Source organism: Martes martes (assembly GCF_963455335.1).
Source record: "Martes martes genome assembly, chromosome: 5".
Classification (NCBI taxonomy): Eukaryota; Metazoa; Chordata; class Mammalia; order Carnivora; family Mustelidae; genus Martes; species Martes martes.
In genome coordinates, this window is record NC_137892.1 from 138990620 (window position 1) to 139004121 (window position 13502).

Below are 13502 nucleotides of genomic sequence, written 5' to 3' on the forward strand. Positions count from 1 at the left end.
ATTATGGCAGGCAAGAGCACCACCAACGGCAAAGTATAATGCAAAATTCACACGCCTCATGTAATCACTGATCAACATTAAGGAAGGGGTTTTAAAAGAAGTAACAATATAAATAGTAAGGCCTGAGGGTTATGAAAAAATTACCCTCTTTTATGCTGTTTCTAATGTAGGACAGAATTCCTTCCCCACGTATCATTTGGTTGCAATCTGGTTCTATTTCGTCTCTAGTGCAATCTTTGGTTACACCTGAAAACAAATACAGCTCCTGACAGTAAAGCTCAGTGTGCAGTTTGGAACTTGAAGAGACAGGAACCAAATGAAAATATCCTCCTACACATTTTAACATGAGGGGTAAGAACGGGAGACGACAGTCATTTCACAAAGTCTCCTTCAAGGCCTTTGTGAAGTTCCCTCATGGATCCCAAGGACTCCAGAGAACACTCTCGAGAAGCCAGAATCACTACAGTTAGCAACCAATCTTTTGAGCTTACGCGGTCTTGCCCTCGCTGTCGTGCTTGGTGGCACTGGCCCCCTTCTTGCCCAGCAGGGAGGCCACCTTCTCGGGATCTCCATTCTCCACAGCCTGTAGCAGCCGGTCATCATTCTTGTTCCACTCGTTGGTCTGTGGAGCAAAGGGGAGACGCAGAGCGAGTGAACAACAGCGGCCACAGTCACACTGACCAGCAGGACCCTGGTCCTCCCGGTCCCCACCCTGCCGTCACTAAAATCAAAAGCTGTCCCCAAATCGGATACCTTCCCCTTCACTGGGGAGACACTCAAGAAGACCGGTTTCCCAAAGGAAAACATCAACAGTTCAGTGGAACAGCAGCTGGTCAGCACACCCCGAAATAAAGTCCCTCCTTCTCAGTGAGGCTGGGAAAATGAAGCCACTTGAAAAGACCTCGAGGCAAGTTTACACATTAGCTTGTTTGCAGCTAAACTCTGACAGCTGACTCCTCAGGATACTGGCCTTTGACCCAGGCCACAGCTCAATGGGCCCACGGTGTTACAGAACCAAACCGGCCCACAGTGCAAGGTTACTCGAGGGTTTATTTACACACACTCTTCGCCTGCTTTCATTGCCACTCTTTCTGGCCTGTTCCCTGCGCCTTGACTTTTGAGCTACGGAATGATTTTAAGTAGCTGTCCGGGCTACCAACTCAACAAAGTATCATCAGAAACAAAACTTCCGGGCGCCTGGGTGGCTCAGTGGGTTAAGCCTCTGCCTTCAGCTCAGGTCATGATCTCAGAGCCCGCATCAGGCTTTCTGCCCAGCGGGGAGCCTGCCTCCCCACCCCCCTCTGCCTGCCTCCCTGCCTACTTGTGATCTCTCTCTCTGTCAAATAAATAAATAAAATTTTAAAAAAAGAAAGAAAGAAAGAAAGAAAAGAAACAAAACTTCTTCCTGAGCGACCTCTTAAACATCCAGGGGCTTGGAGCAAAGCCTCCACCAATGCCAAGCCCAAGCCTCAGACAGAATCATTCTATGAACCACAGCAACAATAAAGCTTTCATGTGCATAAAAACTGGTTTTTACTCTTACAAAGGAAAAGAGGAGATCTCCATACAAGAGCAAATGGGCCTTGAGTAGAAGGCCAAGAAGTGTCGCATGTGAAAAGGACACAGTGAGCCACTACAGCCTTTGGAACAGAGGAGAGAATAAAATCAGTAACTGAAGAAGAGTCATGGGGAGGTGTAGGAGGTATACAGGATAAATTCAGGGAGATGAGATCCTAGGGCACATCCTGGGGCCGCTGGGTCTTTCTGCAGGCCGGCCTGCCCTCCAGATCTCTCCTAGCTAAGCCTACTTTCCAGCCCCTCTTGCTGTGGATACCAGCACCCTTAGAGAGAGTCCTTCACCCTCCCCAGAACTTTCTGCAGGGTTCTCTTGCTTCCTTGTGACCTCTGAAGATCAAAAACCTCCAGGCATTTCCTTTTAAAGGCTTGCCATGGACCTGCACGGAAGCCGACAGAGGAGATACTGGAAATAGGACTACAACCTTCCGTGGCCCGAGCAGCACATTCCCAATCTCTCTGCACTGACGTAACTGGGAAACCCAACAAGGCTCCACTTTCTAAGACAGCAAAGGTGGGTCTACAAGATGTCCCAGGCACCCCTCCAACCCCAGCCTTAGAGAAAGCCACAGGTCATGGAGGAGTAAAACACAGGTGCACATGGTTAAGGTAAGGAATCTGTTTTGAGGCTCAGGACTGGGCCCCTCCCATTTCTCAGGACTCCGTCCCCCCCAGAGCCTCCACTGAGTGCAAGAACACAGGAATGAGGAGATAGGTTGATATGAAAATCAGAAGTCTGTCCTCTAGGCTGCATGAACTAGAATTCGAGCAGTCTAGATTGATACGTCCATGCTCTGGACATTAAGTCACCCCAAACCTCTCAGTGACTCAGTTTCCCAGGGCTTTGGACCAGATGACTAATCTGATTCCTCTAAAGCTCAGAATGCTTAATCTATAAATGCCCCCAACCAGACTTTGCTGGAGATTATTCTAGAACAGTATTGTCTTGGTTCATGGAAATGTTTTATATCTGTACTGGATGAACTAAGCAAGTTATCCTCACCCAGGGAGGATTTTGTTCCTCAGGGGACATGTGGCAATCTGGGCAGACATTTTTGATTATTGTGACTAGATGCTCCTGGCCTCTACTAGATGGGGCCGGGGGTGCTGCTAAACATTCCACACGGCATAGGACAGCCCCCCACCCCACCCCAGCAAAGAATTATCGGGCCTAAATGGTCAATATCACATTAGCCACATATGGCTACTGAGCAGTGGAAATGTGACTTGTGTGTCTAAGGAACTGAATTGTTAAGTTTAGACTTCAAGTGCCAGTAGCTGGAGGCTATCGTATAGGACAGTGCAGCTCTAAATGACAGCTCTCTAAATATTTTCAGTAAGTTAAGAACTAGGCCAATGTCATCCACACTTCTGGCACTATCAATACACTCACAGAGACCACATTAGGTTTTATCTTCAATGATAAATCAGACATCCTACTGCAGAAGAACACAAAACACATACTGCCTCAAGCACACACATTTGTTGGTAGAGTAGGAAGTTTTACTTAAGAACAAAACGTAGCAAACACCAAGAAACAGACTGAAGTTTATTTCCCCCAGACAGCATTTGACAAGCCAAAACAAAACAAAAAAATTCATCAAAGTACATTCAGGACCAAAGGTTCCTATCTACATTATCCCAAAGACACATTATTAGTGCTGTCTTTAAATCCTTCCCTAATTTCAACTGAGCAAATTAAAACTGGATTGGGAAGATCAAAAGGATATTAAGCCTCAGAGGATATGACCGAAAGTACTTAAGCAAAGAAAGGCCACATGAAAGGATTTTCCTTTTCAGTGCTGCTAAGGCACTCAACTCGGGTAAAGAAAAATCCGGTTCTACGGATTCCCTAAAATTAGTTACATGTGGATATTTAGGGAGTTCAGTTTCTAGAGGGCACAGCAAGAAAGATGCCCCCCCACCACCACTGGAGGACAAGGTCAACGGCACATCCCTTGAGATCTAAAATTCTTCTCTTTTATCTAGATTCTCCTTACTGCAGGCCAAAAGTTACTTGTCTGTTAGAACAGAGGAGGTGGACAGAACACGGCTACCCACACACAAAGATTTAATAAATAATCCACACCACCATTCAACCTGTCTGTGCTGCAGATGGGGTTCACGGCAAGCGGCAGGAAGGAAATGGATGGGTGCTATACATATTGGCCTTAGAGTCTGAGCCAAGAGAACAGTTCAAAACAAACCAGGAAGGCAGGAGCAAGCCTGAGGAAGAACTGGGGGAGAACATAGGCCACTGGATGGGAAATGAGAAAGAAGTAAGAGTTTACTGTTAAAATTCTCCCAAGTATGCTAAAAGTGGAGGCAAAAAGGATCCCAACTTGTCCTCTAACCTTCTAACCTCTCTCTAACCTCTCTCTGATCTCTAAATCCAGATTCTGAAATGACATTACCCAGACCGTTAGCCAGCACTCACAAGGAGGTGACGTTAACATGACTGAGCTCTCTAGTCCTGGACCAGGCGAGTGGTGATACTTGTAAGCATTCTGATATGCATGGGCTGTACCATGTTTCTTCCAGAAAGCATGGCTTTCAAGGTGCCATCACCTTCCTCTCCTAAACCCATCCGTGGAGATCATCCCTGTATTTTCTCCCATAAAACCATTCTACCCAGTGCTGCATTCCACACCAGAAATTCCATGGCCATCCACAAGATGAGATAAAACAGATGTTTAATAAATACTTCTAATGTCCATGCTCTGTGAGCATCCAGAAGCAAATTCTTCTCTTCCCTCTGTTCCTCTGCTGAGTGGTACTCAACTGAAACCGAGCATCAAAACTTATCTTGGTCAATCTACCGTCTCACAGGAGGGCCGGCCAGAGTAAGGTTGTGATACTGTGATATGAGAGTTATAGATTTGGTTCTGTCCCTGGTTCCTAGCCCTGGAGCTTCTAAAATCCATGAATGTCCCAAGTGATAGGGGCAAAGTATATCTTTTGTTATTCATAATATGCCCCTTTACATGAGCTAATGGTATTAGGGGCTGGAAGCCCCTAAATAGCTTCAGGATGGGGACTGGTTGGCAAGGAGGGGGGGAATCGGCCATGTTATTAGAGGGTTAGAACTCTGAGCTGTAACTCCACCTCCAGGTTAGAGACTGAGTCAATCAGCAATGGCCAATGACTTAATCCATTATGACTATAAAATGGATCCTCCATAAAGACTTAACCCACTCTGAAGCCGTAGGGTTGAACTTTGAGGTTGGTGAACACATCGGGGCCCTGGGGGGAGGATGACACTGGAGAGGGAGTAGAAGTGTTGCACGTACGCACCCACACACACATCCCCTATCTTGCCCCGTGCATTGCTTCCATTTGGCTGTTCTTGACTTGCATTCTTATAATAAACTTATTAATACCAAGCAAAGTGCCTGAGTTCTGTGAGCCGGTCTCACAAATGATCAAACCTGAGGAGTGGGCTGTGGGAACACCCAACCCGCCACCGACTTTATAGCTAGTTGTTCAGATGTCCAGTTGGCCCGGGACTGGCAAATGTCATTTGAAGTGGGAGCAATTTTGTGGGACTGAGCCCCTTAACTGTGGGGTCTGACAATACCGTGAGGTCATTAGTGTCAGAACTGAAGTGCACCGCTGGGACACCTTGTTGGTGCCGAAAGAGTTGGAGGATCGGTTGTGGGTACAGAGAAAACCATTTGGTGTCAGAAGCAGATCATATGATAGGTGAAGTTGGAAATTTTGCCATAACAACCCAACATAATTCATTCATACTCTAGAATCGGGACAGGCTTCTAGAGCCCATCACCACACAAACATCCCTTTCCCCCCTCACCACTTTCCATGGAAATCCCCTCCTCTAAATGGCATTCCCTCCCATAGAGCCTCTTAGCTCTGCCTCCATCCACACTGGGCTCCCGGTCCCCTCAGAATGGTGCTGTCAACCTGCAAGCGGGTTCATCCCACATCTACAAAAAATGAGTTTGGAGAAAAACAGCAAACATCAGATGCTATCATATTTAATAACGTTAAATATTTTATGAGACTTTTGATTATGTATACATCCTGGGTGGTGACATGAAATATATATTTTTACTGGGGACTCCTGAGAAAAAACATCAGATGCCACTGCTTTAGAATGCTCTGTCATCCCATCTGCCTATGAAAAGGCTTCCTACTAAAGCCTACCCAGAGCCCTGCAGGCTCTTCAAGCCTTCGGTGGTAGCCTCTGTCTGCTTCTCTCCTCCGTGGTGTCTCAGAGGGCAGCCTACTCAGCTGCCTGAAGCCCACAGTCTAGACTCGGTGAAATATTGTGTCCTGGCCTTTGTTCCAGAGCTTGGTGCGTGCTTGTTTTTGCTTCCCTGTCTTCAGCTCCCTGAAGGCACTGACAACAGCCTTTACTTCTTGCCCCTCTGGTGCCTAACACATGCTCAGTACCTGTTGCTGATTTTAGCTAGAATACTCTCCTTTTGCTTAACCTAAATCTCTTGTCTTAGCAATTTTTTTTTTGCAATTATTAAACTTTCATTCTTTTGCAAACAACTATTTAATCATGTTTTTTTTTAAAATAGGCTAAATAAATCCAACTCCCTTAACTTTTCTACTCCCCTAAATATTCTAAAGCCAATTGTCCAATATTTTAATCATACACTTTCTCTGAACCTCTTCATGACCAAGAGCCAGGTCTTATCAATTCATCAGGGTGAACCCACTGTCTCCCAGTCACAAGAATCACCCATGCCTCATCCGGAAGACTCTGATCCCTGAGATCTCAGTCAGCGCCCTGAACTCAGGTTCAAGTGCGCTCTTTGATTCTTAGTCCAAGTCTGGGGACAAGTGGAAAGTATGCAAAGGTTACTCACAGAAGCATGAAGGAAGAGGGGGGGAGACGAAAAGAATTCTTTACTTTCTCCTTGTAGGACTAAATATTTTGTCTCTCACAAAAGCTTAATGCATACTATGCTTTCCCTGAGAGTCGCACATGCAACCTGTGTCTAAGATGTGTAGGAGAATTTTAACAAAGGCATTACTCATAACAGGCAGAAATGAAAAATAATCAAATGTCCAATAACAGAAGGAACATTACAACCTATCAAGCAAGGGAAGGAACAAAGTACAGCAGCACACAACAGGGACGGAGAAAAAAACAAGATGGCTGAAAGAGCACGACGTAGAACACTATAGTCCGCTACACGGAGATGTGGGTGAAAACAGGGAAGACGGAGCCCTCTGGTTAGGGATGCGTGCTTGGAGGGTAAACTGATGAAGAAAAGCAAGGACGAGGCTGCCTTAAGAGTCAGAATAGGGGTTGGAAGGGAGGCCATCTGAGGAGGGAGGGACACCTGGGAGTATCCTAGGGTCCTGTGCTCTAGCTTGTGACCTGGTTAGAGGTTCACTTGTTAAATGCTACATTCTCGTTTTGTGCACTTATCTCTATATGTGATTTATTACACACACGCGTGTGCACGCGCACTGCTTAGAAAGAAGGCTTGCGGTTCACTTTCTGGTCAAATCAACAGAGCGCCGAGTGCCTCTGGACAGTTTGTGTTCTACACGCGCTGTTTCCTCGTGTCTAAAAAGGAAAGCAGCAGCCTGGAGCCAAAAATCTGCTTCTGGAAGAGGTCTCCCCAATCCCTTTGAGTATCTGCTCAAGTTACGGGCTCTTCTCAGAATAAGGCACAAACACGCCAGAGCTCACACACAATTCATAAGGGTCTTTGGCTTAAACACTTATCCCCAGTCTACCCATAAGCGAGAGCCAAGAACTGCTGGTGTAGAATGAGAGACCGGCTTCAGAGGTTAGTGCTTTTGAGCTGGAATCCCAGCCCCCACCTCCCACCTAAGTGATCTTGAGCAGGTTATGGGCGTTTTCTTATCTGCAAAATGGGAGGCTCTCGCTTCCTTTCAAATTATCCCGAGAATTAAATGTGATGTACGTGAAGGGCCTGGCACACACTAGGCACTCCAAAAACGGTGACTATTATTATTGAAATAGATCTTCTGCACTGTTTCTTCGTGATTCATGCTCTATGAATGTTTTAATATTAGAGCTTAGAACTGATGGTCCATTACCTTTTCAGAGGCAGGTAATGCCTTCGTGCAAATTTACATTTGTAAATTTTCTACTGCAGTTCCTAAAAATAACATTTTAAAGGGCCCTAGAGAAAACATTCGCAGACATGAAATTAACTATCTTATTGAACATGGCTCAGCTTTCCAGGAGACTGTTTAAACAGATGCTAGTTCAACAGAGCACGTTTAGGCCACATTTGCAAGTTCAGGAAGCCATATGTTATGCTCCGGAGACATGTGTAATGTGTCAGCTATGAAGGGCAGCACGTGGGAAAGGCAGACCTTACCTTCAGTGTAAGCTCCAAACATTCCTGCTAATTTATCACAAATGAGATTTTCAATGGCTGGCCTCTAAGTTTCCTATTCATCAAATCATTTCCAAATGACACTACTTGCTTACAGTTTTCCCTTGAAGCTCGGCCTTTGGAAAGCCTTGCCGGCCTCCTGCAAGGGTAGCAGACACCATGTCGACGGCGTGATGAACGCTGGGGCTATGGCGACTGGCAACGTCTGCTGTCGGCCAGACATGGCATCACCTTCTTTTATTTTGGCTTAATCATTAGGAAGTAAAAACCAGTGGAAACTCATTGGTCACAGACATCTGGCTAGTAGGCAAGTTTGAGTTTGGAATAGGTCAACCCAACCAAAATAATCCCGGGGCACAGAGCAATCTCGGAAGAGAAAGAGTTTCTTTGACTTTGTGTAGGAAAGACACTAAAACCCTAATCATCACCAATTAGCACAGCTCCTGTTGTATGGCTGTGCTTTGGGAGCCATCTGGACGAGCTTATTTGAGAGATTATCTCTGGAAATGATGCATTTCTCCCTCTAGTTTACCAAGTGCAGACTATTTTGCCAATATAATCAGGAAGATGAAAGTTACACAAAGTAGACCGTGTTTTCACTGGAAAGTTTTCAGATTAGTACCATCCAGAGGGAAAAAAGGAAGAAGAAGAAGAAGAAGAGGAGGCGGAGGAGGAGGAAGAAAGAGAGCACACCTTCATATTTTAGGACAGAGGACAAGGAACCAGCAAGCCACAGACCCAAATGATATTTTCTCATCAACTGTATAGAAAATTCCATAGCTGTTACATTCATTCATTCACCCAACAACTATTTTGTACTTTTTAAATAGTTGGCATAGTCCTTCCTGAATTTTCCATGTCGATAAAGTAAAGCAAAGCGAGAAATATGCCAACAAGACGAAATAGGATACGAGAATGATAAAGTGAGCCACACCGTGAATCACAACAAAAGAAGGGAGGGTCAACTTCACGTAGGCAGATAGGGAAGGTTTTTTTAACTGGATAATGAACTACGCCTTGCAATGGGTAATATTTAGGTTAATGGAGAGAAGACGAGACATAATGATTGAAAAATACGAGAGATATTCAGTAAACAGTGAGTTGATCCAAGAGAGGCCTTGGACTCAATGGAACAGCAAGAAAATCTCCAGTCCATCATGACATAAACACTGGACCGTTTCACAGAGCCCAGCAGTTTCATAAAGAACTTTCCAATCATGTTAGTTACTACAGACCAACACTTATGAAGAAGTTCATCTAAACTGGGTTGGCCCTCTCCCTACACCTCTACTTCAGATTATTCACACACACAGGTCACACGTCTCTGTCACCCACCCTGAAATCCATCCCCTTTCCCTTAATGGACTGTGTCAGTGATTCCTGAGGTCTTTCCACACAAACACTAAATCCTGTGTCGTGGACATAATGCATAATTCTAAGCACCTCCATCCAGATACAGGCTGGTCTCTGCCCCACCCCTTCACCGGGTGCCCTACTCCCATTTCCCACTGCCCCTAGCTCTTCCTAGCCACCTGGACCAGGTTAGTTCCCCTAGTTAGGCTCGCTCATGCTTCTCTTCCACAGCACTCGGTAGAACTGTAATTAAGTAGTATTTGTGAAGTATCTTTAGAGGCCTGCAGACCGTCCCCTCCCCGCTCACCGGACTAGGAGTTCCAGGGCATGGCCAATGGCCAGCATCTGTCTTGTTCACCACTAAACCCCTGGCCTCCTGCCCACCCACCGCCTGCCAGATGGTAAGGGCTCAATTCAGAGCTGTTTGTTGAACAGCTTTGTTTTCCCCCTACTTCTTAGGAGCCACTATAGATTAAACCCTTCTCCACTGATGCCTTTGTCCCAGTCTACAAATGTACCGAAAGTCTCCATAATCCTATCAGATTCGTTTCTTTGACTATGCTGACCAATGTTAAAATATTATATTTAAAAATCATGTCACAAGCTATAGTGAGTGCTGTGAATTGTGTAAGACTGATGAATCACAGACCTGTACCCCTGAAACAAATAATACATTATCTGTTAATTAAAAAAAAAAAAAAATCATGCCACTAGAGGGAAAAGCAGTCTCATGGGGGTGGAGGTAAGTCTGGCAATAGGTCAAATCACCTTTACCCTTCAGGGGAAAAAAATGACTCTAACCAAGTCAACGGAGTTGAAGCACTCATTCATGTGGTGTTTGGGGGACTGCGAGAGGCCAGAAGCTCTGGGAAGTCCTAGGCAGAGAAAGACGGATATGCAGTAACCTCAGCTCTAAAGGAGTCCACAACTTTTTTTTTTTTTTAATTTTATTAATTTGAGAGAGACCAAGAGAGTGTGAGCAGGGGATGGAGGGGGTGGAGGGGAGAGACGGAGAGGGAGAAGCAGGCTCCCCACGGAGCAGGGAGCCCAACACAGGGCTTAATCTCAGGACCCTGAGATCATGACCTGAGCCAAAGGCAGAAGGCAGATGCTTCACCGATTGAGCCACTCAGGAACCCCAGGAATTCACAACTTCTGAGATCACAAACACATCCAGTAAATACTTATGTTATTGCTTATCAGTGCTGAATCAGTGCTGGGAACTAAGTCCTAGGGAGGATACTACTACTACTGAAAAACATTAAAAAATGTATAGCCCTGGGAACTGTACTACATTATAATTTAAACAATAACCCTATGAGCTAGGTACCATTAGCACATTTTACAGATGAGAAACCTGAGGCAGGGAGGCAAGAAGACATTTACAGTTTCCTGATACCCAGTATAGCTGGTTCTCTCGGGAAGAGAAAACGAAAGCTGTTCAACCGAAAGGAAGATGAGGGAACTCCTTAGGATGAGCAAAAGGTTTCAGCATTTATAGTCTGAGACAAGCAAACAGGTCAGGGGATGCAGAATGAGGAAAATAAAGGGGTGAGGAGAGGAACTGAGCATTCAACCGGGCAGAAGACTGAGCTTTGTACACAAGTCATGGTCTGCCTCCAGGGGAAGAGGACGACAAGCAGAGGTGCGGTGGGAGAAGAAGTCCGTTTGTTTTCTGGCTTCTGTTTTCTTGGGGAACCAAGTGGTGAAATGTGCAGGGTCCATGGCGGGCTACGAAGCTGGAACGATGTTCCCAATAGCTTTGGGAGGGGTGTTGAATGAGAAAGGAAACCCACTGGAAATAAATAAAGGGATTTTCAAGCAGTCCCGGAAGTCTAGCCAAGAGTGGGAATGGCAACTGTGTATGAACCAACCGGTACTGTTCTGTGGTTTTTCCCTGGAAGCCCTGGGAAGGACAGGAACAAGGGGTGGTTAGCTTGATGACTGAAGACTGGAAAGACGGATGAAGCAGACATTCCGGGATCAAGAGCACAGGGGGTGCCAGTGAGCAGATATGTGAAGTGACCGTGGGATCAGGGATAAGAATGAGGTCTAGGAGTCACGAGGTTGGAGAGCGAATGGGTCGCGCCTTATAAATGGCCTCTTGTGATTTGCTGAGTTTCTGCGATGTGCCCCTCCCTTCCAGGGGCCATAAGGAATGGATTTAAGTCATTATAATCACATACACTGGGTTGAATCGTGTCCTCACACAATGCTCATGCCCTCCCTGAACTTCAGGGTAGAGCCTTACTTTGAAATAGGCTCTTTGCACATGTAATCAAGTTAAGATGAGGTCATCGTGGGTTAGGGCGGGACCCAAGTCTGGTGAAAGGTGTCTTTCTAAGGAGAAAGAGAGATGGAGACAGAGAGGAAGGCCAAGTGATGCCAGAGACACAAATCGGAGTTTGCTGCCATCAAGCAAGGACTGCTGGAGACCACCAGGGGCTAAAGAGGCAAGGAAGGAGTCTTCTCAGAGCCTTTAGTGGGCGTACGGCCTTGCCACCTTGATTTTGGGTTTCCAGCCTCCATTTAACTGACAAGGAAACTGAAGTCCAGAAAACAGAAAAATTTCACCCAAATTTACAAGGCCAGAAAGTAAAAGAGTCAAAATTCAAAGCCCAGACCTTTGGTGCCCTTTCTACTTCAGTGCTGCCCCTCATCCCCCCCGCTGAACCCCTTCCTCCAGATGCCCATCACGTGGAGGAGGGCCAGGCAGAACACACTTCACAGTGTGGTGGGTTGCATGGGCCAGAGGGCAAGACCACAGTCTGGTAACACTGCGACCAGGGACTCTGGGCTCTGAGTCCCTTGTAAATGCAGGAACCACCCCTAAAGCGGACATTATTAGACATGAAATCTGTAGTCCTACAAAAGCATTTAAAGGAGGATTATTTACTTTGGAAGCATGTTCACAGAAAGGCCTCCTTGAACAGTAAGCTCTTTCATGATTTTAATAGAGTTTATTATATAATCATACATAATACAGGTCTAGGTGTATTATATAATCACATATAGGATAGGTATAGGTGTGTATATATTATACACACACACACATAAAAGGGATTTGATTGATGGAAAGAAATACTCACTGCTTCAAGGGCAGTACGTGTGTAACAACGACCATCTCAAGGCCAGGGCAACAGGATGCTTGGAGACATGTGTGGCTAGAACTCAAGCAAACATCGTAAGTACTTTCGCATGTTTTTGAGCTTGATAAGCAGCCACAACCCCGGAGCTTTGCTCTTTACCCAAGTGGAACACAGATGAAATGATTTCATTCACAAAGTCTTAAGTCAAATGCTTAGATGCACTTCAGGTATCTGAACGATGATCTCTGGCCCTGATCATGCCCAGGTGTCATGTCTACACAGCCACACATCAGACTCCCCCATGTCTCTTTTTGAAAAAATACGAATACAAACTTTAAAAATGCTCTGTGGGATTCTGTTCAGCCAGAATTATTCTTCCTGTGACAACAACGAAGATGACAAACCAGCCTGATACTAACCAAGTTGGTATCTGTTAAAATGCTGAACTAGACAAGACAGTGAATCAGCAGTCCCATCTTTCTGCATGTACACTCTTAATAAACATCCACGGGCAATCAAGATGCCCCCCCACCCTGCAGAGAAAAACGGGCCTGAACCAAGCTCCCTGCACCCTCCTTCAGATGAGCCCCTCAGCTCGATGCCGTTGCCTCGGTTAGCAGTGCGGGCACCCAAGCCATAGGGCCCCTCTTCTCTCCCTCCACCTCTCCAGTCCATCGGCTGCTACGGCTGTCCCCCTGGTTCCCTTGCAGTGACCTGCTTTCCATTCCTATGGCCAATGCCTTCACTCCACCTGCTTCACTTCAATACCCTTTTGGTTGGGACTTTTGCCAGGCATCATGCTAGACACTTTAGGTGGGGCTCTCCTCTTTCCCAAGCTCCTGGGGCACATGGACAGGTTCAGATACTCCATACAGGTACAGAGCACCAGGAGAGAGGTTCTGACATTAATCCTTGTTTATCAGAGACACTTCAGTAGCCTTCCTCTCCCCCCACCTTTCCTTTAGGGCTCTTTATAAGCCATTTCAAAAGATTTTCCTACTGTTGAGATGATCCCACAGATGTCGAGTTAATAGAAAGTACTGGATCAAAGTCTGAGAGCAGGAGTGAAGCCAGGTCACCACCAAAAAAGTTCCCAGCAGAATACTATAAAAAGAAAATGAGCCCTTTTTAG

General features: G+C 45.8%; 1 protein-coding gene across 6 annotated transcripts in view; it reads right to left on the reverse strand.

The window, feature by feature from the left end:
- Window positions 1-13502, reverse strand: part of RAI14 (retinoic acid induced 14) — a 138040-nt gene that overhangs the window by 53592 nt on the left and 70946 nt on the right. For 3 of the 6 annotated variants that reach the window (XM_080804100.1, XM_080804099.1, XM_080804097.1), the window contains exons 1-2: window positions 754-912; window positions 492-622 (exon numbers count right to left, since the gene is read on the reverse strand). In XM_080804100.1, coding sequence (XP_080660226.1) covers window positions 492-622; window positions 754-807 — 185 coding nt within the window. In that variant the 5' untranslated portion in view covers window positions 808-912. Of the gene's footprint in view, window positions 1-491; window positions 623-753; window positions 913-13502 lie in introns of those variants that run through there. The other 3 variants (XM_080804098.1, XM_080804102.1, XM_080804101.1) reach the window with 1 other exon arrangement.